We start from the raw sequence: 24,174 nt of genomic DNA on the forward strand, positions 1-24,174 counted from the left end.
GATGAAAAAAATTAACCAATTGCTTTAAAATTCAATTTTAGATTTAATATTATGTAAAAAAAAAATTAATTTAAACAATAACTCAATTATAAAGTCAATGTTTTATTGTTTTATATACCGTTATGTTGTGAAAAATCATTGTATACTTATCTGAGTAAGGGATATATTCATGTAGGTTTAAGTGAATTCTGATTTAAGTTAATGGAATTTTTTTTTTCAGATTTTTACTTAAAAGAGAATAAATTGAAGATTCAATTAGCCTGTAAATATAAAACCAGTGATTATTTTAAGAAAAATTGGCAATCATATAAGAAAGTATGATCCTCAAAGAATATGCAGTTTTTGAGGTCGGGAAATCTTGAAGCAAATTAGCACAACAATGAACTATTTGCTGTTACTAGTATTCATTTTCAAATAAAGCAGTCAATATGTTAAATAAATTTTAAAAAATGAAATAACATATTAATTACACTAAGTTATTGAGGTCTTATTTTCTAATGACTTGTATCTAACACCCCTAAATATACTCTAGTAATTCTCATATCACTTTAAGTTTTTTTAATTGTGCTTTTATTGAAGAAAATGCAATTCACCATGTTATTTGTAAAGTTAACATATTCATCAACTTTCCTCCCACAATACTTCTCACTCTGTAAGAAATGCGGCATTTATTTTAGAAGTTTTATTCCTAGCTGGCAACAATAATTGCCAGCAGGAAAACTAGAATTTTAAATTTTAGAAATTTATAAGCACCGTTAACAGTCATTTAATAATGGTTTTTAAGAATTACTTAGTTGTGGTCACTGGTGTTTTGATTTTTTTTCAATTGATTTTAGTTAATGATAGTTGACAGATATGTATCGTAATATCAATCAATATATTATGAAATACTTTTAAGTTTATGCAATTGCAAGTGTAATGGTATGGGTCATGGATATAGGCCAAGTAAGCTCAGTGAGTAGAGCATCTGACCGGTGATGCAGGGGTCCCTTCTTCGATTCACGGTCCAGCCATGCATTTTCTCCTTCCTTGTTACAGATTTGATGCTATTGACCCCTCTGGATTTGCAAGTGAAAGTACTTTCAGGGGCTAATTAATATAAACTATTATTTGGTTTGTGTCTGCAAGGATGAAGATAATTTTAAGGAAGGATATGTAATGGTTATGCTATGGGTATCAACCTGGGTAGCTCATTCGCTAGCTAGAGCACCTGACTATTGAAGCTGGGTTCCTGGGTTCAATTCCTGGTCCAACCACACATTTTCTCCTTACCTGTTACAAGTTTTAAATGTGCCTGAATTTTACTTCAACACAAAAATTATTCCTAATGATAAAATATATTTTATTTCTACCATGGGGTTTCCTTGTATTCTAAGTTACTATTCACATTTTTATATTTAAAAAGAATCATATCTTTGGAGACCAAAATGTAATCTTTGTTGATTAATAACTGTATAGGAATTTGCATTTTTTGAAAAATTTTCTGGACCATCATTAAAAAAAATTCTCACAGTATCTTAGCTTTTTTACTGTATTAATTCAGGCATATATGATTATCTCTTATATCAAATGTACCTATCTTACATATTTAGAAGGGATGAAATGTAGAAGCTTCTTGGGCCTTATAAACTTGTAAACTAGAGGACATATTACAAATTAATATATTAGGTAAAAACATGCACAGTGTGTACTTTTGAGTTTGAGAAGTACAATTCGTATCACCCAGTTTTTATTGTAATTTATTGAACAGATGTCCATGCAAGTCCATACAATTCACAAATTACTCATTTTAAAGACTGATCTCCTTCTTATGCCTACAAAAATGACAATTCATCTTAATTTTAAACTGTATAGTTACCATTTATTTAACCAGTGAATTTTATAATTTTATGTGTGCATGTATAGGTTGGGGCAGACTCACTGTTTTTGGTTTTAATAAAATAGAAATAAAAAGTGGGGGAAATGTGCAATTTAATCCACATGCTTTATTCTGGCAAAAGTCTATTTTAAAGAAAAAGAAAATGTCTCCCTGATACTTAAACTTATACTTCTACTTGGTTAAGAAAAAAAAATTCTGATACAAGTACCAATTATTTTCACTTAGTAATTAGGTTCCATGCAAACTAGAGTATGTAAATGCCTTGAAGAAATCTAACTCTAAGATACCAAAGATCCCAGAACATATTTTGGTTTTGAAATTTTTGAGTCTATATTATAATCCTCATCAAGGTTATAAAATGGTATTTTTAATACTTACTGAAATAAAACAAATACCACAGTTTAAACAAATGACAGTCATTTCAGGGAAAATCAGCACTTCAAAATTTGTTCATTACTTTTTACCATTTTCATGTATATGCACATGCTTGAATGCATCAATGCATCTTTTCTGATACGTTAATGTTTTTCATTTCTTCTCAATTCTGTTTGGATTTTTTTAAAGTAAACTTCAGTTTAGTGTGGAGAACTAGCTTACATTTGAATACACTAGAAAATATCAAGTTTATTTTTAAGTTTTAATTGTGCTAAAAATTTTACACTATATTATTATACTGTTATAATATTTGAAAGTTTTTAATTTTTAATTGTGCTAAAAATTTTACAATATATTATTATACTGTTATAAAAAATATTTGAAAGTTTTCCCAAATAGTTGGAACATCAAGCAGCTTTAAACCAGAAATTTAAGATGTAATTAGGGCCACTTTATTGACTCTATAATATTGTCAGTTTTTTAAAATTCATATTGAGTACATTTCGAATACCTGCATGTATCATGAATTAATTTTGCTTGATCACAAATATATGTTGATGGATATATATTCTCTATATATCTCTTTTGCACTTACTTATTAATGCAATAACTCATTGGAAAATTTCCTACAGTGTTCAAGGTCCTCCACGTTTATTTTTTTTAATTATAGGTGACTTTTTTTTTTTATTTTTCAACATTTTTTAAATGGGTCTTTAGATTAAAAAAAATAATTGTTTACTTATTTATTTGTTTATTTATTGTTAAAAAAACAAATACTCTTAATTGACAAGATGCTTCAATTTTCCAACCTTTATTTCAAAGCAAAGCTTGAATTACGTATGTAAACAACATGCACAGCCACTGACTGACTGAGGAAAATAAAAACGTGCCAGGTTCAATCTCGTGCATTATTGTTTTCATTTAGACGATGTAATGTCCATGTCTACTTACAAAACGCCAAATAAACAAATAATAACCACATTATGTCCAAAATAGAAAACTTTGCCGACCATATAAGCTCTCGATATGCTTCAGACTGAAGTTCAGTAGCATGTGCACCCTACTTTCGTTTTAACAGGAAGAACTTTGCAAGGTTAAGGTCAAGTCAAGTTAACCAGAGTTTTTTCTGCTAAAATATCGACAATTTCTCAGTAATTTTATGTCTACTAGCACAAATTTATTAGAATTATTGATATTTAACTATTTTTGAGGTTTATTTCTTTATTTTCCTTTACATTAGAGCAATTTAGTAGATATTTATTACATGCGCGTTTTTTCCCTGTTTCCAAAAATAGCGGACTGACTTGCATCGTAACAAACGCCAACACCTTCACTTCAAATCACAATTTCACAAATAATTCGCATATTTTCACATCTTAATTACATATTTTTCAATATATTGTAGTTTTATAATACATATTGATAGATTTTTAGTAATTCACAACTCATTTATACGTTTTATACAAAGTTTTATGTTATGAAGTGCTAATTCCAAACTCAGACCCAATATATTGGGTTCCCGCACGGTAGCGTTTATGACGTCAGACCCAATATATTGGGTTCCCGCACACAAAGGGTTAAGAAAAAATTGTTTTTAAATAAAATAAAGCATTTGATTTTGACATTGATGCATCTTGCCTCAATATGAACAATATGTTCCAGTCTCTCTGGCCCGTTGACAGTTCTGCAGTAGGTAATACTTGCTAGTGACGGACATCATATTTCCTCGTTTATAGAAGACTCCATAATATTTATTATTTTGGAGAGACCATGAAAGAAAATGTTGGCATGAAAAATTAAGTTTGTGGATATCTTTCAATAGGGAGTATGTTATGGTTGATATGAATTTGCTCACGTTTTGCAGCAGACAATTAAAGTCACATGACCCTATATCTAAACTTTACTTCTCGGGCTGTAATTTGTTTGTGCCTTTTTGAATAAACCACAAGACGTAATTTAGATTTATTATTTGAATTTCAAAGTGCTTTGTAATCAGCGGGCTGAGACAACTTATGTATGCTGCACAATATTAAGCACATAGCTTGATCATTACTAATACAGAGAACCTATCTATTGCTGAGCTAGGGGTGATCGCCCATATCAAAAAATAATACAGAAAAGTATATTTTTAATATACTTTTAATACATTCATTTTTGTACTTTCTTAAAATAATACAGAAAAAATATATTATTTTCCTATCACAAAAAATTCAGTATATCATTTTTGTATTAAAATTTGACTTTGATTTTGTACAGTGTATTATTTTTGTATTTTTTGGACTTAGATTATTTTCAGTGTATTATTTTTGTATTTTTACAGGACTTAATTTTTTCCAGATGTATTTTTTCTGTATCAAATTTGAACTTAGTAATTTTACAGAAAAGTCTATACAGTTAGACTGTATCATTTCTGTATTAAATTTGGACTTAATAATTTTACAGACAGTTTGTCTGTATTATTTTTATATCAAATTTAGACTTAGTAATTTTACAGAGTTTGTCTGTATTATTTTTATATTAAATTTGGACTTGGTAATTTTACAGAAAGACTATCAGTATTTTTTGTCTCAAATTTGATTTTAGTACATTTACAGAAAATTCCATATATTTGGTCTCTATTTCTTTTTGTTGTTGGGGGGGGGGGGGTTAAATTAACACATATTTTTTTTCTATTTACATTTGTCTTTATGAACTTTATAAATTTTAGAGAAATTCCTTGCAAAATGTCTGCTGCTTTTTTTTTATAAGTTTATAGCATATCCGGTACTTAGAAAATTTATATTATATATTTTTGTTCAGGAATCTTGGTATCCGATTATCTAGAACTTAAATAATTAATTGGTACTAAAATTTATGTTAATCTCAATCAGTGGTAATCCAGAGAAATATTTCCATCTTGGGCATGAAGATTTTACAGCGGGTTTACATTAACTTTTCAGCGGGTTTACATCTTTCACGTGTTTAGATCTATCACACAACAGGTGGTCTTGCAGGCTAACAAATGATTGCATCATACTACAATTCAGAAATCACGTGATTTACCTGTGCACATGGAAAGTCCCAACTAGCTATTTAATTACCATGCATACGATGTTTTCTTCAGATTTTAGTATATATGTGCATTTTTTTCACTCAGAGAAAGAAATCATATTCAAATTATCCTAAATAAATTTCAAGAAATGAGCTTACAATGTTCAAGTCTAGAAAGGGATGTGCAAGTAGTAGGTTTCCTAATTAAATTATCAGTGTGTTTAAGATAGATATTTACACTAGAGAATGTTAGCTGAAACTAACTTAGGTTGTTGTTTTTTAGCCTTTTGTCACATCACATTCAGTTTTTGGTACGAAGTAAGTTGTTTTTATTCAGATAAAATATCAGTTTTTCTTCAACTCTGTGTTAAATTCTACACCCAGTTTAAAAAAAACGATCCTGATTTTAATTAGTTAATAATTTACAAGTTAATTATATTTGATCTTGGGCTAATTCTTGTATAATCAATGCAATCAAATGACAGTTTCTCAAGTTAAATCTTCTACCCTGACAGCCTGAGGCATGTTAATTAGCCAGGTGGCTGTGTGATGCGTTCAAGCGTGAAGTGATTTCCTGTCGTGAATTCACACTTGGTTGCGTTATGTAAACAAGAGATTATCGGTATGCACTGAATCAACAGAACAGCTAAGGAATATTGCCTACACTGGGAATATTTATTAATTTTTTGTCAGAAAAAAAGGACATGGCGCCGAGAAAAGGGGGCATGGCTCTATACCTTGTTATTTTGCTTTAGATTTAACACTAAATTGATCCTTCTTCTTGAACTTTATGGTCTACTTTACAGCTCAACTTGTATAATTAAAAAAACAAAACAATATCGCTGACCAGAAATCTTTCATCTGTAATCGGAAAATTTCTTAAAAACAAATATAACGATTATAAGAAATGATTCCTCATAATAATTCTAGTAATGATCAAGGGTTTATTAAATTGATTCCATATTACTTATTAGACTTCGTACATAAATACATTTCTTTAGACTGTTAAAAATATTTAATATTTAAAAATCGGCAATCTTCGTAAATAAGGAGCTATTTGATTGGTCAGATTTTAAAATTTTTCTTTGCTTTTCTCTGATTGGTTAACGGTAATTTACCCACGCCATTTTGAAAAATAGATCGACGAACCGAATTGAGAGAGTTGGTGATGTTTAATAAAATTTAGCTAGTATTCGCCGATGAAATTGGTAGAAAATAGAGGTTTAGCTACAGCATGTTAGCATGGATCACATTTATAAACAAAGAAAAGCGAAAACGGAAGGAGGTTGGCGTTTTTCAAGCATCATGCCCTGGCTTTCCTGGTGTAAACAACGCCATATGCGGTAAGAATTTACATAAAATAGCACAGTAGTTTCAATTTTTAAAATGTGAAATGTAGATTAATAAATGTTGATAATATCTTTTATAACCAATTCATAGTAGGTCAAATTGAATGCAGATATATTGGACATGTTGGATTTGTGGCGAAAGAGAGTTTTGTTATGCTACTTTCTATCTTGAATTGTATGGATAATTACGGGCTTTCAACATGTTCAATGGCAAATGATATTATTTACATGGACCAAAAATGACTTAAAAATTAATTTCACCCTATCCCTCAGGCCTAAACATGGAATAATAACAGATAAAATCATCTTGGCATACAACCAATTAAATTTTGAAAAGTGAAGGAGGGGGGGGGGGGCAATCATTGCAAATAAGCTTCATGGATTTATGGTTTAGCATACTTATAATTATTTCAAAAATGACTTGAACAGTTTGTGTGGTTCCCTATCGTATACGATTTAATGATTCTAGGCACAAACTAATTATTTTTTATATTAATATATGATGATCCATATTTCCTTTCCCCAATAGACCCTTTTCATATGACAGATTTTCTCTAGGAGTTATTCCCCTTAGCCGCCATATTGTAGGGCAATATATCCAGATCCCTTCATTATTCAACCAAGTTCAATTTGTTATACTGGTGAATGAGGTAAAGATAACACTATTTTTCGTATGAATATACGTTTGTGAAGGCTTCTATTAATTCATGATTTTAAAATTGTAAATATTTTCCTACATGTATTTCTTGCATGCATGTTTAAAATTGGTTGCTCAAAGAGGTAAATTCACAACTTTGCCCTACAAGATGGCGGCTAAGGGGAATAACTCCTAGGCAAAATATGCCATAGGAAAAGGGTCTATATCAGTTTAAGATTTCAAATCAAATGACCCCCCCCCCCCCCCCCCAATTCCAATGAGGTGTATTGACAGTTTTCATTTTTTAATGGTCTGTATTTCTACCTGTTCTGCAAAACATTTATCAGTATCATTACTTTTTCAGTTTGAGTGCCTCTACAGAGCCAAAGAAGAAAAGCTGATTAGTTATAGAGGAATAGGACACCTACCCACCCACCCTCCCACCCTACCCCTTGAAGCATTGCAGGTGTGTAACATTGACAAATGACGATATCAGCTAATCATGTGAAGATTTCTTTTTGTGTGTGTCTGTGCATCTATTTTTGATATACCCCAGTACATTTTGATATTCTATTTTGTAGTCTAAGATTATGCAGGACCAAGCAGGATGACAGTGAGAAAACTGGAGATGTACTTCTTCAATAAAGTAAAGTGCTGTGCAAAAGAAACCCCAAAGCAGAGAGAAGATCTAGACTTTTGAATTCATATCTCATTATAAATGTACAATTTACAAAGACAATAAGATTGATAAAACATGACTTAGAAATGAGGACAATTGAAGAGTGAATACTGTATGTAAGACAGAAAAGATCAAGATTATTGCACAAAAAGTAACTAAATCAGTAATCTAAAGCCATTTCTCTTTAAAATCTGATTGAAAGCTGCATTTAAGAAGAAGTTTTTCACCTTTTTAGTACTTTTCTAGGCACTGCTTTGTATTATTGAAAGCTTTTTTTATGTACTTTTTGTCTATCATTCTTGTACCTTTTTTGAACTCCTAAATGTATTTTTTTTGTATCTTTCAGAATGTATTATTTTTAGATTTTTTTTGTTTTAAAATCGATTTTAATACAGAAATAATAGACTGATACAAAATTTATACATTTTGTATTATTTTCCTATTTTTCTTCAAGGTGCTCCAAATAATACAGAAATAATAGACTGATACAAAATTAATACATTTTGTATTATTTTCCTATTTTTTTTTCAAAGTGCTCCAAATAATACAGAAATAATAGACTGATACAAAATTAATACATTTCGTATTATTTTCCTATTTTTTTTCAAGGTGCTCCAAATAATACAGAAATAATAGACTGATACAAAATTAATACATTTTGTATTATTTTCCAATTTTTTTTTTCAAGGTGTTCCAAATAATACAGAAATAATAGACTGATACAAAATTAATACATTTTGTATTATTTTCCTATTTTTTTTTTCAAGCTGCTCCAAATAATACAGAAATAATAGACTGATACAAAATTAATACATTTTATATTATTTTTGTATTTTTTAGTTCTTCTCTAAATTGTATTATTTTTGTACTTTGGATAAGGATTTAATACAGAAAAAATACAAGAGTACAGAAAAAATACATCAAGTGTATTATTTTTGTATTTTTACTGAGAAATAAAGTATATTAAAAATATATTTTTTTGAGTTTCATTTCTAAGAAAGTGTATTATTTTTGACCTAATTTGGAACCAAGATAAAAAGGGTTCCAAATTTGGTCATTAAAAATATACTTTTTTTGTATTATTTTTGTATTATTTTAATCTATTATTTTTATATTTATTTTCGATATGGGCAGAAATAGTTACCTTTAGGTCTGTAGATGTGAGCTTTTCCAGTTTTTTTGACATTTTTGTGGTTGATTATTGAAAAACATCTTCAATAAAATTGCTTGGGAAAATGGGTAAATTCAAAATGTTTTAAGTCTGTGACAGTCTTATCTTTTGGCCTCACCTACATAGCAGGGTACAAATATTAAGCCTAAGGTTATAGGTTGAAATCCCATTTAGACAGGAACACACCTGAAAAAATGATTTAAAAAATTATTAATGAAAATTTTCTACTATCACTGACTTTTCAGTACTAGAAACATGCCAAAACTAATACTGAAACAGACAAGAGATGAAACAAAATTTATATATACATATGCATGTACAGTACTATGCCAATCCAAGAAATCATCATACTTTTCTACCAGTAATTTGAATGGAAATTGTGATTTCATAAAATTATGACCTGCTTTAGGAAAAAGTCTGTGTACAATAACAGATTTAAAGTGAAATCTATTTTCTGTTCCAGATTACCAAGTTGTCTTTCCCGTTGTTGTTGACAATAATGGCAGCTTCATCTCCCACTGGAACTCAACTCATAGTTCACAGAATCATAAATTTACCAAAGATCTTCACCTCAACATCACAGGCTTCAATCAAACATTCCAACTCCATCTCCATACCTCGGCCAATCTTCTGGCCCCAGGCTTCAGGGTCTACTATCGCCATGGTAACGGCTCCCATAGTAACAGTACAGAGGAACACAGCAGTGGCTGTGAATTCAGGGGAACTCTTCTTTCTCACTCCACGGAGGCAGCAGTATCCTTGTGTGGGGGAGTGGTAAGTCTTTCAAGCAGCATTTCTATTTTTAGGAGGGGAGGGGGGTCAAGTATGACCTTTGGGGCAGCATTATCTTTTTTGAGAAAGGAGGGGGGGGGGTAAGACTCAGCTGGGGGGAGATAGTCTGAGCTTGAAGTATTATCATTTTTATGGGAGTAATAAGTCTTAGATATGAGGCAGCATATATAGATTATTTTTGGGGGGTGGGCCTTGAAATTTCCCATTCATTTATCCTCACTGGAAACTCTCACAAAATAATATCTCCCTCAACAAACCAATCCCCACCTCCATGTAGGAGACTAAATTCTCTCACAAAGCCTTTGAAGACCATCAAAAATGAAAAGCAGCAAAAATATTTTTTTCAAAAAAATTGCCAAAGATATTTAGTATTAGCTCCTACTGGAAAAACCTGAGTTACCTCATAAGAATGGAAACATTTCTCCAAAGTTGATGCCAAGGAAAGTTTGATAGCATTTTATCTCTTTAAGATAAATTTTGAAAGAACTGAAGTGCTGAATTTGTCATTAGGAGAAAGTACAAGAAAAATTAAAGGGACCAAAAAATTCCAGCAAGCCAGACATTCTTCCTTGATGACAATTATTGTTAAAGGCGAATTCTGGTGGATTTATGGTCTCAGTCAAATTAGTCAAAAACGTTCAAACAAAGGTCATCAACTTTGTCACTAGAGGGCCCTTACTATCTGGGGGTACATAAACATGCTGCTTACTAGTGAAAACTGTTTTAGTGCACCCTAAACACCCCAAACTTACCAGGGCCTGAAGTATGTCAGATATTTCGATAGATAACGGGTGATTAGGGTGTCCTTTGAACTCTATCTGAGATGGCCTCATTGAGATAAAGAGTATTTGGAAAATTGGCCCTGTTGAGTATTTTAATAGCTTTACAAGTGAAATTTTTAAATTTAAGTGAAAACTCATAAATCACACACAGTTAAGATTGTTTAGATTCCATGTAACGTTTTAAAGAAAGCTTACAGTTAGGGATAATTTTTAACAATATTTGAATTCAAAGCACTTAAAAAATTGACTTAAAATATTACATGAACAAAGTTGAATTGAGGCAGTCTGATCATATTGAAGAACATTAAACTTGTCTTCTTATTTAACCTTACTAAGGAATTTCTTGCAAATGAAGGAAATTGTCATAAATAACAAAGTAAAGAATTTGCTTATCAGGAAATCATGGTTAAAGATTAAGTTTTTTTTTAAATTTCTTTTCACTATATTCATAAAATTGAAATTATGATGAATCTCTGTAACAATGAAGCAATATTCATGGTCCTGTATTGTTTAATGTTTTGAAACCCCCAAATTCACTTTAGTCTAGATTTTTAGCTCACCTGAGCTGAAATGGAGGGGTCACAATGGGAGATCAAGTAATGTTTGGAAAAATCTTTGAAAATCTTCTTTTCAGATATGGCAAAATTATACATGTATGCTTTATTGATATAATTACATTCTTAAGTAATAGAAAATTCAAATCCCCCCTCCCCAACAAGTAAACTTTTCAATACTGAGCTGATTTGTGTTTTTTAACTAGCTCATGTGCTCAGGTGAGCAATGTGGCCCATGGGCTACTTGTTAAGATTCTGGGAGATTTTTTGCTAAATGTGTAATTCTTTTATATTTCTATGGCATGCCAAATTCACAAAAATGAGATAATCATAGTTTCACAATTGATAAACTAGGTTTATCGACTGTAAACTATAGTTGACAAACCGTAAACTATAGTTAACGATTCGTTAAGTATAGTTTTCATCTGTAAAACTATATTTAATGATTGTTAACTATAGTTTACGAATGTTAATTTAAGTTTATCTGTCTGTAATAAAGCGTTAACAATAGATTTTGTTGATAAACATAGATTCATGTTTGTAAACTATAGTTTACAATCGTAAGCTATAGTTAAGAGTTGTTAATCATAGTTTCACAAATTGTGAAACTATATTTATCAGATCGTTAACTATAGTTAACGGTTTGTAAACTATAGTTTACAAATCATGAAACTGTATTTATCAGATAATCTATGTTTTGCAATCGCAAATGATTGTTTTTGGTGTTAAGTATAGTTTACGGTTGTGAAACATAGATTATCGCGTTAACTATGGTTTACAGATGTGAAATATAGATTAACGTTGTTAACTATAATTTACGGTTTGTAAACTACAGTTTACAACCGATAAACCTAGTTTATCGATTGTGAAACTATGATTATCTCATTTTTGTGAATTTGGCGTGCCATATATTTCTATATTATGACAAATTTAGACTGGGATCTTAAAGACGGCAGATGATGATTACGTTATTGAGCCAAATGCTGAGATGATGTCGACAGAGAAGACGGAATCTCCGCAGCCTCACATCATGTATAAAAGATCCACCATAGCGCAAAATACTCCTCATGTCTACGACAGTCAAACATGTACGTACTATACTTCTATGTTTATCATGAAAAATTAGCTAAGATGATGAAGAGAGAAAAAAAGAACTACTGTAATACACTATACTTTGGTGTTTGCATTCTGCATAAGAAGAAGTTACTGTATGCATGCCTATTAGCCCTATCACGATAACTACAGTGTTACTCTTTTGCAGGGCAAGTTAATTACTTTTTGCAAAGTTATTGTTGATAGATAATTAAATTATGTATATTAAACAATTGCTTTTGCATCATTTTTCAGCAAAATTTATCATTTTGCCCTTCAAAAGAATAGTACTGCAGGTATCATTAAAGGGTCTATTATTGTTACACTTTAAGCTTTTCTCATTTCATGAAAATTATACATGTGAAACTGATATGATGATACTGAGATACTTGAATTGCAAATTAAGTGGAAGAAAAATATACTAATTAATAAAAAACTTACAGCATTTAAAAATAGCTCCATACAGAATTGAAATTTCTTTACTGATTTAGGGTGCAGTTAATCACCAAATAGGGTACAGTTTCACATATTCTGAAATGAATGTCATTTATATGTGCAGATAATCCATATCATGAAAATACTGACCAATATTATAACCCAACGAGAAGGAAACGTCACTCCGCCAAGCGCATGTCCCATCACGTTCAGGAAAAGTCTGTGGAGATATTAGTCGTCGTAGATAAATATGTATACTGGAAACATGGACGACAAAATGTTACACCTTACGTACTCAGCATCTTTAACATAGTAAGTCAGACATAGAAAATAATCAGTATGAATCATTAGTTATGAGAACAGGTGTTCATAGCTGTCCTCGTTATTTAAGAAACTAGCCAAAATACTGGTGGTAGAGCTAGAGAGCTTGTGTAAAATGTTGCAAATTGTCAGCATCATCAAAGAATCTTAATATTCTTTTCTCAGATTTTTAAATAGTTAATGCTAATTTAAAAAAAAAAAAATGATTTGTGATTTTTCATGATACTTCTCCACTTTTAATTTTGGGGTTAGGGGTTGGATAAGATGCTAGATTATTTCAAATGTATAACTTGGGAAATAAAGAAGAAAGCGTTAAAGCTTTTCCCTTACAGTATTATAAAACTAAACCAGTAGGGGTACAGGCATATCAGAGATTTTGAACATTTTCTAAATTTTCTAATCTACCCTGCCATTAACTATAACTACTGGTTATTGCTTATTTTATGTTACCTGAGGATTCATTTGTTAATTTTATATCCTTACAGGTCTCTCAGTTGTTTCAGGATGGCTCCCTTGGTTACAAGGTCAACATTATTCTTGTAGGTCTTATTATTCTGGACAATGAAGAGGTACGTATAATTTCACTGTAAATTAAAATTATTTAATAATTATTCTCCAAAAATACAAGATGTTTATTATACCTTATATTCTTCTTGTTTTAGCCAGGGCTGCTCATTACTCACCATGCAGATAAAACTCTCAATAGTTTCTGTCAGTGGCAGGCAGTGATTGGAGGTCGTCGTCATCGGCAACATGACCATGCTATTTTACTGACTGGCCTTGACATTTGTGCTTACAAGGACTCACCATGTGATACTCTAGGTAAGGTCTACACTGTGAAAATCATTGAGAGAAATTGAATGATCATGATTTACAATAACTGTATTCTGCTTAATGTTTGTACACTTCATGCACAGAAAAGGAAAAAATTCAACTCAATTCAAAGCAATGTCCAGTTAAAATTCGTAGTATTTTACAGGATTTGCTCCAATCAAAGGAATGTGTAACAGACTGAGGAGTTGTATAGTCACAGAGGACACAGGGCTATCTACAGCATTCACCATAGCCCACGAGATTGGTCACAAGTAAGACAACTTATTTCCTATCTTGCTTGTAATATAAGTTTTGATTGGTTGGCAAGTTGGGTGTAAATTTCTGTACACCGGACCTTGAGTCTCAGGGTAGAATTAAACTTGAGGTAAATCCCTGTACACCCTTGATTGAACCTTGATAACTAATGATGGAAAAGAGGTACATAGTAGAAATTCTCTGACCCAAATGTTTGAAATTTACATGAATTTTTATGTGGTCCCTGATTGAAAGTGGGAGGGTATATAGTGATTGGGATGTCTGTCCGCCAGTACATCTGTCTGTTACACTTTGGGTTACTGATCTCCTATGTGCAACACCTCTTATACAACTGAATTAATTAAATGAAACTTTCATAGAATGTTTTTTACATAATGCCATTGTGACCTCTTATTTTACTTTTTGATCAGACACATTTTTGGGGTTTCTCATAGCAAAACATTGACACTGCCATTCTTTCTATAGTATTGAAGGGTACACATCTCTTATCCACAACATCTCTTATACCACTGAATAAAATTTAATGATACTTTCACAGATTCTTTATTATGTAATGCCATTATGCACCTCCTATTTTAATTTCTGATCTGATACTTTTTATGCATTTCCCAGAGCAAAACATGGACTTTGCCATTATAATCATACAGGAGGCGGGGGTATCATTTTGTGAGCTCAGTGCTCACAGTATTTCTAGTATTTTAAAAAGATTTTTTGTTTTGAATATTCATGTAAATCACAATATATAAATATTGCATGTAGTTGAGTATAACATTGAAAATTTTCACCCCAAGAAAACCATTGTCAATCAAGGCGCAGCAGTTTTTTAACAAATGTTTCTTGACCAATCAGATTCAACTACTTTACATGAAAGTATAATATTACAATATGTATGCTTCTTTATTAAGAAAAAATATCAATTTCAAATATTTCACTGTCACTATTTTGTTGAAGTTTTGGAATGTTTCATGATGGAACAAAGAACAACTGCTACCAGAACTCGGGGACCATCATGTCCCCGACCCTCAGCTCCAAGACAGGAACCTTTACCTGGTCCACCTGTAGCAGAGAGTACCTGGCCAGATTCTTCAAGTAAGCATCCAAAACAAATCTAAAGTTTGTCAGGCACTGCATGCCAGAGGAGACAACTGTAAATACACAGTATATTTCCAGGTGAAAGTACATCATATACTGATACACCTAAAATTGTGAGTGTGTCAGGAAGGACTACTCTGTAGTGTATAGAGAAAGTATTCAATAAATACAAGGAGGTCCAGATTTCATCCTAGATCATTAAATTTTTTTGTATTTCTTCTGCACCATTACATCTAACACCGGACTGTTTCAATATCTTTTCAGTACTTTACAGTCGGATTGTTTGGGTGATGATCCAGTCAGAGTTTCCTCCCTTAGATTCCCGGACAAACTCCCCGGCCAGATGTTTGACGCAGATACTCAGTGTAAATGGCAGTTTGGAAAACACGCTAGACTCTGCATGTTTGACTTTGGAAAGGTACTCAGTTTCAGATAGAAAAAATAATATTTGAGGAATAATCAACCACTGAGGCATAAGAATACTTGTACAGTAAATTTCTACAATTTCACTGTCTTAACTTTTCAGAATGAGGTTTGTCAGAAGTTGTGGTGCTACAAGGGAGGTCAAATGTGTGAGACTAAATTTTTACCGGCAGCAGATGGCACATCCTGTGGTCATGGTATGGTAGGTAGGCATAACTTCTGTTTATATAACCTGACAAATTCTCATGATGCATTATTTTTAACACACACACACACACACACACACACCAAAAAAAAAGAGATTTAGCAAGATAACTTTTCACAAATTCTGGTTATCATATATAATAAAAAATATGTGTATATATGGAAGGAAAGTTTTCACAGCACACAAAAAACTGATTTAGTAAAATACGTTCAAGCATGCTCAAGTAAATCTGCATAGTTTGGATAATAAAATAAAGTGAAATATGGCGTTTCGTAAATAATGATACATTTCTTAAACAAACTGTATATTCAAGTATGATACCAGTTCTAAAAGTGAAGAGGAGGTTTAAAACATTTCTTTGTGTCAGAGAAGGTTTTTATTACAAGGTTTTGGGATGTACACTATACTTAAAATTAATTTTTTTTTTATACTTTTTGTCTTTCAGTGGTGTAAGCAGGGTAAATGTGAGTCCTTTGGTCGACAAGGTCCAGTTCCTGTAAATGGAGGCTGGTCAGAGTGGACACAGTGGTCAGCTTGTTCCCAGAGCTGTGGGGGAGGGGTCAAACACAGGTCAAGGACATGTGATCACCCAAGGTCAGGGAATAAAACTGTACATTAAACAATGAAATTCAATATTGAAATCTAATACTGATAATTTAATTTAATCAGACACTAGATAATCACAAAGGAAAACATATGGCTCTGATATTAATTTTCAACAAAAATTCAATGTTTTTCTTTTTATATAATTGAAATCTTGGAAAAGTATGATGATGTTATTATTCTTTCAGGCCACAGTATGGTGGAAAGGCATGTCCTAATGACAAGGAAACACACAAAATGTGCAACTTACAGGTAAATATAATATATTCTGTATACATTGGTAGGTACATGTACTTGACTCTATTTGTTAGACAAAAATTATTGCACTTAATGAAATTTATTTCTCCAGGCATGCCACAGCAGAGAGCGAGATACAAGAGAGGAACAGTGTCGTGCCCACAATAGGGTACCATTCCGGGGTAGAATGTATACATGGACAGCTTACAGACAGATCCATGATGGTTGGTACAGAGAACTATTGCCCCTTAAAATAATAAATCGTTTTTTTTATGCCACCAAAGTTAATTGCTTTATTGTCAGTTTATTTGGAGGATAAATAATTTTCATTACAAGTAGGCTTAGTTTTATGTAAATAATGGCTGTTGTTTTACAGTGAAGGAGCAATGTAAGCTGTACTGTCAGGCGGATGGCTATAACTTTTTCTATGCTTTGTCCAAACAAGTGAAGGATGGCACTCCATGTAATGATTACTCCACAGATATCTGTGTCCATGGCAAGTGTCAGGTAACCTCTACACTAATTATTTAATCATTAAGTGCCTATTTTTTTTGTTTGCCCAATTTTGTAAAATTTTGTCACTAAGTCATATTTGCAATCAGAATACATGTAGAACAAAATATAATATTTCATCTTGTTTATTCTAAAAATGTTAAGCTAAGTGAGCAGAACGGGGTTGACTTTATTGGAGATATTTTAGAGAAAATGTTTCTTATAATTATATCTATATTTAGCTTGTAGGTTGTGACTATGTTATTGGATCCACTGCCTCTAAAGATCAGTGTGGTGTCTGTATGGGAGACAACTCCTCCTGTACTGTATTTGAAGGCCAGTTCAAGTCACAACCCAGGAGAAACAGTAAGGCGTCTGAATTATAGCATTGTTTATTTTGACACAAAAATTAGTTTGATACAAGGTTAAAATGATTGACTAGGCTGTCACATGTTTAATTGACCTCTGACCTCTCTGATTTCAGCTTACTTCCCAGTGGTGGTGATTCCAGGTGGTGCCAGTGGACTCGTTTTCTCAGAAGCAGCCATAACGCCTAATTATCTGGCTGTAAGAGATATCTATGGTAAATACTTCCTCAATGGTAACTGGCAGATGATGTCTGAGGGAGTGTACAATATCGCCGGAACCAGATTTATATACCAGCGCAGCTACAGAGAACCAGAAAAGCTGACAGCTGAGGGGCCCACCACACAGGATATTGTTTTAGAGGTCAGAAAAAATGTCATAATCACTTAATATGATGACATTTCATACAAGTTTTATACAAAGATTTTTCATTTTGTTATTATTAACCACTATATGAATATATGATAGTTAATTTGCAACGAACTAATTGCTACTCAAGATTACGGAATCTTGTTTTTTACAACAGATTGAAATTGAAACACTGATATTGAATTTCTTGTGGTATTGGTTTTGAATTTTGTAATCAGGTTTTGATTTTATTTACAGATTCTGGTTCAAGGAGTAAATCCAGGTGTTTCCTACAAATATACTCTCCCCAAAGCATCAAGCTATCCCATCATTCACAATTACACATGGAGTATCAAACTCTCAGCCTGTGATCAGCCTTGTGCAGGAGGCAAGTTGGCTGTAACTATTGACTATAATACAGTCAATTCTCGAATTATCGCCATTCGATTTATCGCCATTTTCGCAATACCGCCATGATTTCCCAAGAACGTTTTTCCTGCTATATAAAATTCTCTTTATAACGCCAAATTCGCATACCGCCATCCGCCACCCTGTTTTCAAAACAAACGTCCATTTTTAAGTGGATAATACCGCCACAGGTGCTTGTGGTCAGTCAAGCGCGGCTAATTGGTTGACGCTATCCCTGTTGTAAAGCATGCGAAGCCAGTCAAGGTACATGCAATTAAGTAAACAATAATTTTAACATGAATTGTTAGAATAATTTTGTTTTCTGTTTAATAAAATCATTTAGTCAAGGCTTCGCCACGAAAGCGGTCGTTGTAAAGTACGCCGATAACGATATTATTTTGATGATCTCTGCTTATAAAAAGAATGCAATGTTTTTGCTTTAAAAAAAATATAAGTCAAAAATTGTGAACTTTTCATTAACGATGATTTCATAAGCAATGAATTTATTCAAGAACTTATTTTACGTACTATAGGCAATATATCAAGATGATCGACCCAGCATTTTTTTCAATATCAGACGTGCAGATTTACACGCATACACATGTACTTGTCTTAATTTCATAACTGAATATTGTGTTAGCGAAATTGTACATAAAAAAATTACTTGAAGTATTTTCAAATTTAGAAATATGTTTATATATATATATGTACATGTGATAATAAGAATAGAAACGCTAAATGGTATTTCTAAGAACGATAACTCTACGTCTTATTACCTAAAAGATGGAAAAATCAATTCATCGCCAAATTCGTTATACCGCCATGATTTCTAAATTACGAAAGGTGGCGGTTTATCGAGAATTAACTGTAGATTGCAAAAGTTCAGAATTCCTTTTCTCATTACAACTCTTCCTAACAGATAACTTCCCTTGCTACTGTTGACTGATACATTTTTGTTACAGGTAAGAGAACATCTACAGCTCATTGTTACCGTGGTGATGGAGGAGAAGTGTCACCGAGGTACTGTGATCCAAAGTCACGACCCAAAACAGGTGTATCTACCTGTAACGTCCATCACTGTGCTCCCAGGTAATGAACTGTCCCCACAGGTAATCTAGTATGTGTATTGATACATGCTTTTGGAATATATAGCTGCACTAAATGTTCAGTAAATGACAAATCTGTCTGTTATAGATGGTACACAGAGGATTGGAGGCAGTGTTCCAGGCCCTGTGGAGGTGGGGTACAGAGAAGGAAGGTGTACTGTAAGCAGAAGATTAGCCAATCAAACGACAGACACGTCAGCAGACGACGGTGTAACAGACAGCAGAAACCAAAAAGAAGGATTCCCTGTAACACACAGGAATGTCCACCAGCCTGGTACGGAGGGAAATGGTCTCAGGTATATTTAAAAATCAGCCATAGTGGAACTGATATCCTGGCTTTACTAGTTTTATTCATTTTATTCCAGATAAATACACTTCTTACTTTATTGTATTTTGAACTTAAAAAAAGCATTTACACTAGTGTTACCGGTAATACAGGTTCCTTTTAATACTGTCTGTCATCCGTCAGTAAAAGACATATGCGAGATGCAAAAACTATGATTTTAAAACACAGACATTGAATGAGTTCTAAATCTTGTACCCAACTTTTGCATCAGAAGATACTGCTTTCAAATATAATTTTTTTGGCATGGTGGACAGAGAAGAAAGTTACAGTATGCCTCAAAGCATTGAACTTCAACCAAGTGGAGAACCACAATTCTTTGAATTTGCTTGTTTCTCTAACCTTCATTGGTTCTATTTTGTGAATTTGCAGTGTTCCAAAACTTGTGGTAAGGGACTGAAGACGCGTGTGATATCCTGCCGTAGTCGTACGCTGAAGGGCTGGGTGGTTCTGTCGGACAGCTTCTGTCAGCATAAACCTGCCCTGGTCAGGACCCGAGGCTGTCGAGTCAGGAAATGTCCGCCCATTATAGAACACCAGTGGATTCTCTCCGCCTGGTCACAGGTAAGTAATGTTAATATTTAACTCCAAAGGACTCGGACAGCTTATGCTGCCCATCAATCCGAAGCAAATAATTAAAGGAAAAATACTCTAAATTTCGTCTGATTTTAATAAAAACTTGGTACAAAGCTAGACTAAACCATTCCTTTTGTCACTTGACAATACTGTCTATTTTTTTTAGTGTTCAGCAAGTTGTGGTTTAGGTACAAGGGAGCGTAAAATGAAGTGTGGTGAGAGAAGGAATGGACAGAAATGGAACACGGTGAGCCCTAGTCGCTGTAAATCACTTGTCAGATCCTACAGGAGTAGGACAGAGGTCTGCAGGCTACAGGAGTGTCCTAAAGGATCAAGTTCTTACTGGAATGTGTCTCCATGGTCACAGGTACTAATAGAAAAACCTCATCTATCATTGTATTGGCTTATCTTTTAGCTCTTCTTAGCCTAAGGCTCAAAGAGCTAATGATATGGCCATCTGTGCAATGAGAGTAAACTCAATGGAATAAAGGTCATTTATTTAGAACTACTAGGCTGATTTTTGTCAAATTTGCTGTAGAGTAGCTTCGGCACAAGGGCTTTCATTTATACAAAAAATAGGGATGTAACCCTTAAACAAGGGGAAATAACAAGAGAAATTAAAATAATAGTAGTGGTTGCTAAAAAGTCTCTCTCAAGAACCACTCGTCAGTTTATCATCAAACTAATGGAAAAGATGAAAAATTTCCAAACATCACCATGGGTCAACGGCAGTTTCAAGATCACTTCAAAATGAACCTAATATATAATCTTTGATATTTTCCTTACCATAAAGACAATGATTTTCAAATATCATATGATGCATCTTAAAGCTTAGCATGCAACCTGCAGACTCACTGTCCATAGAATGAGACAGTATATTTTGTTTTTTCAGTGTTCTACAACCTGTGACCAGGGAAACCAGACAAGACTGGTTCACTGTCTGAACAAGACTACACAGGAGTTGTCTACAGAATGTAACGAGACAGAGAAACCTATCTTTACCCGACCCTGTGTCAACCAGCCGTGTCCTAAACTAGGTAACAATACTAGTCAACTTAGTTTATAGTCCACTCCACTCAATCCTTCATAAGCCAGTCATGTAAAAAGTTACATGTAGGTAACAGTATTTTACCCAGAAATACTCATATTAATTTAATTTTTTAAAGAAATACTCCAGTACCCCATCACAAATTGATTTCTTACTTATGGAGATTTTAATTTTTTTTCAGATCCTAACTGTACTGATAACTTTAAGTGGTGCTACCTTGTTCCTAAACATAACATTTGTAACCATCACTTCTATGGAAAGAAATGTTGTAAATCCTGCAGCAGCAAAAGATAACGGCATAGAATTGACTAGTACAACTTTTTAATGGTGATCGTGAGATAGACTATCAAATGGAGTGAGAACTGTTTTTATGGACTACAAGAAAAGCTGATTGAACTGATCTGTGATAAACTAATTCAGGTCCAACTCTGGACAACTCTAAGAGTATGTGTTTTTCCTTGAGCAAAATCAAAGACAGTGTATGGATATAAAATGCCGTCTTACAGATACATGCACATGTATTATATACAGATGGGCAGTAACCCAACAAAAAGCTTGGGCAGCAGATTTTGAATCCAGTAAAAATATTTATTGAAAAAATGGGATGACTGTCATACTTTGTAAACCAGAAATACTCAGTGTATCACAACAGAAGATTTATCTAACAGTTCTGGAGTAGGTGAAATATCATACCTCAATATGATCAAAATACAGATCTACCGATAATTATCAGGAAACATTCAACCCAGGTGCCATACATTTATCAAAGCAATTTAACATGACTGTCCCTCCCTCTTTGCTCCAAGTGTCAAAAACAATTTTTTTCTTGCTTTTACAGTCACATCTCGTTATCCTGAACACAGTTAGACAAAGATTAAAATGAGTTATCTGAGCATTTCAAGATAAAGAGTCAAAAGCATAACGAAAATGCTGGGATTGCAAACTCACTTCCACATATAATCCCTGTTATTCAAGGTACTTAGTGTTCAAGATAAAGTTCAACTGTATATGTTGACATTGAACAGGTTTATAAATATACATATTTATTTATATTAGAATATTAATACAATATCAGTATATGAATATACATGTAACTACAAAATCTGTCACACAGTAGAACATGAGGAAAATCTCCAGAGGCAGTATCATTTGTTTCTGTAATTCAATCTTAATTTTGTGCCTGTATAACTCTTGTTTTAATATTATATTTTTTTAAATTACAAAATGTGATGTAATTAGCAGGTACCAGTATAATGTGTGTCTTCTATAGACTTTTTTTGCAAGTATACATGTCTTATATTTATTGTAAATATGGTGTTTTGAAAGAGATGTAGTAAATCTGCAAATAGTGTCTTTAACTATTGTGAAGCAAGAAGGTACCAGTACACAAATACAATGTGAAAATAATGTTTATCCTTGCAATTGTACAGTAATAGTAGGACTTTTCTTTGTACCTTGCAATAATGAGCATGTTTGATGAAGTTATCATTTGAAATATTGTACGCATTTAGCTGCCTAAAATTAAACCACCGACTTTGCTACCTATGACTGCATTGATTAGCTCCCGGCCTACTGGTGCCCTGATATTTGAAGACAGTATTTATAATATGTACTACACATGTACAGTTGTATTGTTATTTCAGGGATGATCATTTTGGAAAATATTTACCTGGTGAGAAATACTCCATCTGTTACAGACAATCTCATTAATTAATATTAATATCATTTTTATTCCCTGTATACATGTATTTAAAAATATATTTATGTATTGAAAGTTTACACATTTGCAGGAATGTATGTGCAATAAATACTTCAAGCACTACTTTTAGGAAAATTTCTGTTCAGTATCAGTTTTTTCCAACAAAGAGCTTTATATTGTATTTAAAATAAAGTCTGAGAAAGTGGACTTGTTTGAGAGAGTCAATGGGCATTATTTATTGCAGAATTTAATTATTATCAAGAATAAAAAAATTATACTGCAGTCAATGGTTATGACTGCGTGATCCATACATTTACATATATATAAGGCCCTTTATGCGAATATTTCCCATGTATGTAATCTAGCCATTAGTTGTGTGTCCAAATGCCCCTCTCACCACCAAAAGTACCACAGCATCATTTATTATACTAATCTACTGGGTACTTGCAATCAGTTCTAACTCTGTGCTTGATGTGTTGAATATTTACGTAGTTTAACTATTTTCATTCTGAATGGCAGAGACTAAAAATTTTTCTCAATTTTTTATCAATAATTTTTTTTTCAATAGTTCCAAAATAAATTTTGACAAATTAAACCATTTCACTAAATTGTTTGTGTGTAATTGTAAAACTCCTAACCTGATGATAAGCAATTTATGCTCTGCTCTCAGGTGACCATCACTTCATTCAGGTAAATTATCAAAGATTTGGTGGTTAACCAGGGAAAATCATGGTGAAAGTGACCCGCAATTTTGTGACATTTCCACACTTTTTTTTAAATTTGGATTATTTGAGCTCTTGTAAATGATGTAGTGTATGTGATGTGCTAATTGAATAATACACTGTACAGCAGTCTATATGTGTTAATAAGTTTGAATTCACATTTGACACTTCCTTTTATAATCATAAATGAATACTTGGTATATGATTATGATTCTGTTGTGTTTATGTTTGTGGTTTTAATAGTTGCACAACAATTTCATTTCAGTTTGTGTACTTTCATACTTTTATATAAAATTAAACTTGAAGTTAGAAACTTAATTA

General features: G+C 32.5%; 1 protein-coding gene across 1 annotated transcript in view; it reads left to right on the forward strand.

The window, feature by feature from the left end:
- The window catches only part of LOC134244269 (A disintegrin and metalloproteinase with thrombospondin motifs 16-like), a 48,070-nt gene extending 23,899 nt beyond the window's left edge, over nt 1-24,171 (forward strand). Inside the window, exons 3-24 of the mRNA XM_062726528.1 lie at nt 9,584-9,894; nt 12,183-12,336; nt 12,900-13,087; nt 13,582-13,665; nt 13,759-13,918; nt 14,076-14,181; nt 15,137-15,274; nt 15,542-15,695; nt 15,804-15,902; nt 16,351-16,499; nt 16,697-16,760; nt 16,858-16,969; nt 17,122-17,252; nt 17,480-17,603; nt 17,722-17,966; nt 18,210-18,339; nt 19,322-19,448; nt 19,554-19,761; nt 20,181-20,372; nt 20,551-20,751; nt 21,277-21,421; nt 21,614-24,171. Coding sequence (XP_062582512.1) covers nt 9,584-9,894; nt 12,183-12,336; nt 12,900-13,087; nt 13,582-13,665; nt 13,759-13,918; nt 14,076-14,181; nt 15,137-15,274; nt 15,542-15,695; nt 15,804-15,902; nt 16,351-16,499; nt 16,697-16,760; nt 16,858-16,969; nt 17,122-17,252; nt 17,480-17,603; nt 17,722-17,966; nt 18,210-18,339; nt 19,322-19,448; nt 19,554-19,761; nt 20,181-20,372; nt 20,551-20,751; nt 21,277-21,421; nt 21,614-21,726 — 3,335 coding nt within the window. The 3' untranslated portion in view covers nt 21,727-24,171. The remainder of the gene's footprint in view (nt 1-9,583; nt 9,895-12,182; nt 12,337-12,899; nt 13,088-13,581; nt 13,666-13,758; nt 13,919-14,075; nt 14,182-15,136; nt 15,275-15,541; nt 15,696-15,803; nt 15,903-16,350; nt 16,500-16,696; nt 16,761-16,857; nt 16,970-17,121; nt 17,253-17,479; nt 17,604-17,721; nt 17,967-18,209; nt 18,340-19,321; nt 19,449-19,553; nt 19,762-20,180; nt 20,373-20,550; nt 20,752-21,276; nt 21,422-21,613) is intronic.
- Nucleotides 24,172-24,174: the final 3 nt, after the last annotated feature.

The sequence above is a fragment of the Saccostrea cucullata genome, unplaced genomic scaffold (genome assembly GCF_032062105.1).
Source record: "Saccostrea cucullata isolate Sc308-1 unplaced genomic scaffold, CSIRO_AGI_Scuc_v1 ctg277, whole genome shotgun sequence".
NCBI classification, from domain to species: domain Eukaryota; kingdom Metazoa; phylum Mollusca; class Bivalvia; order Ostreida; family Ostreidae; genus Saccostrea; species Saccostrea cuccullata.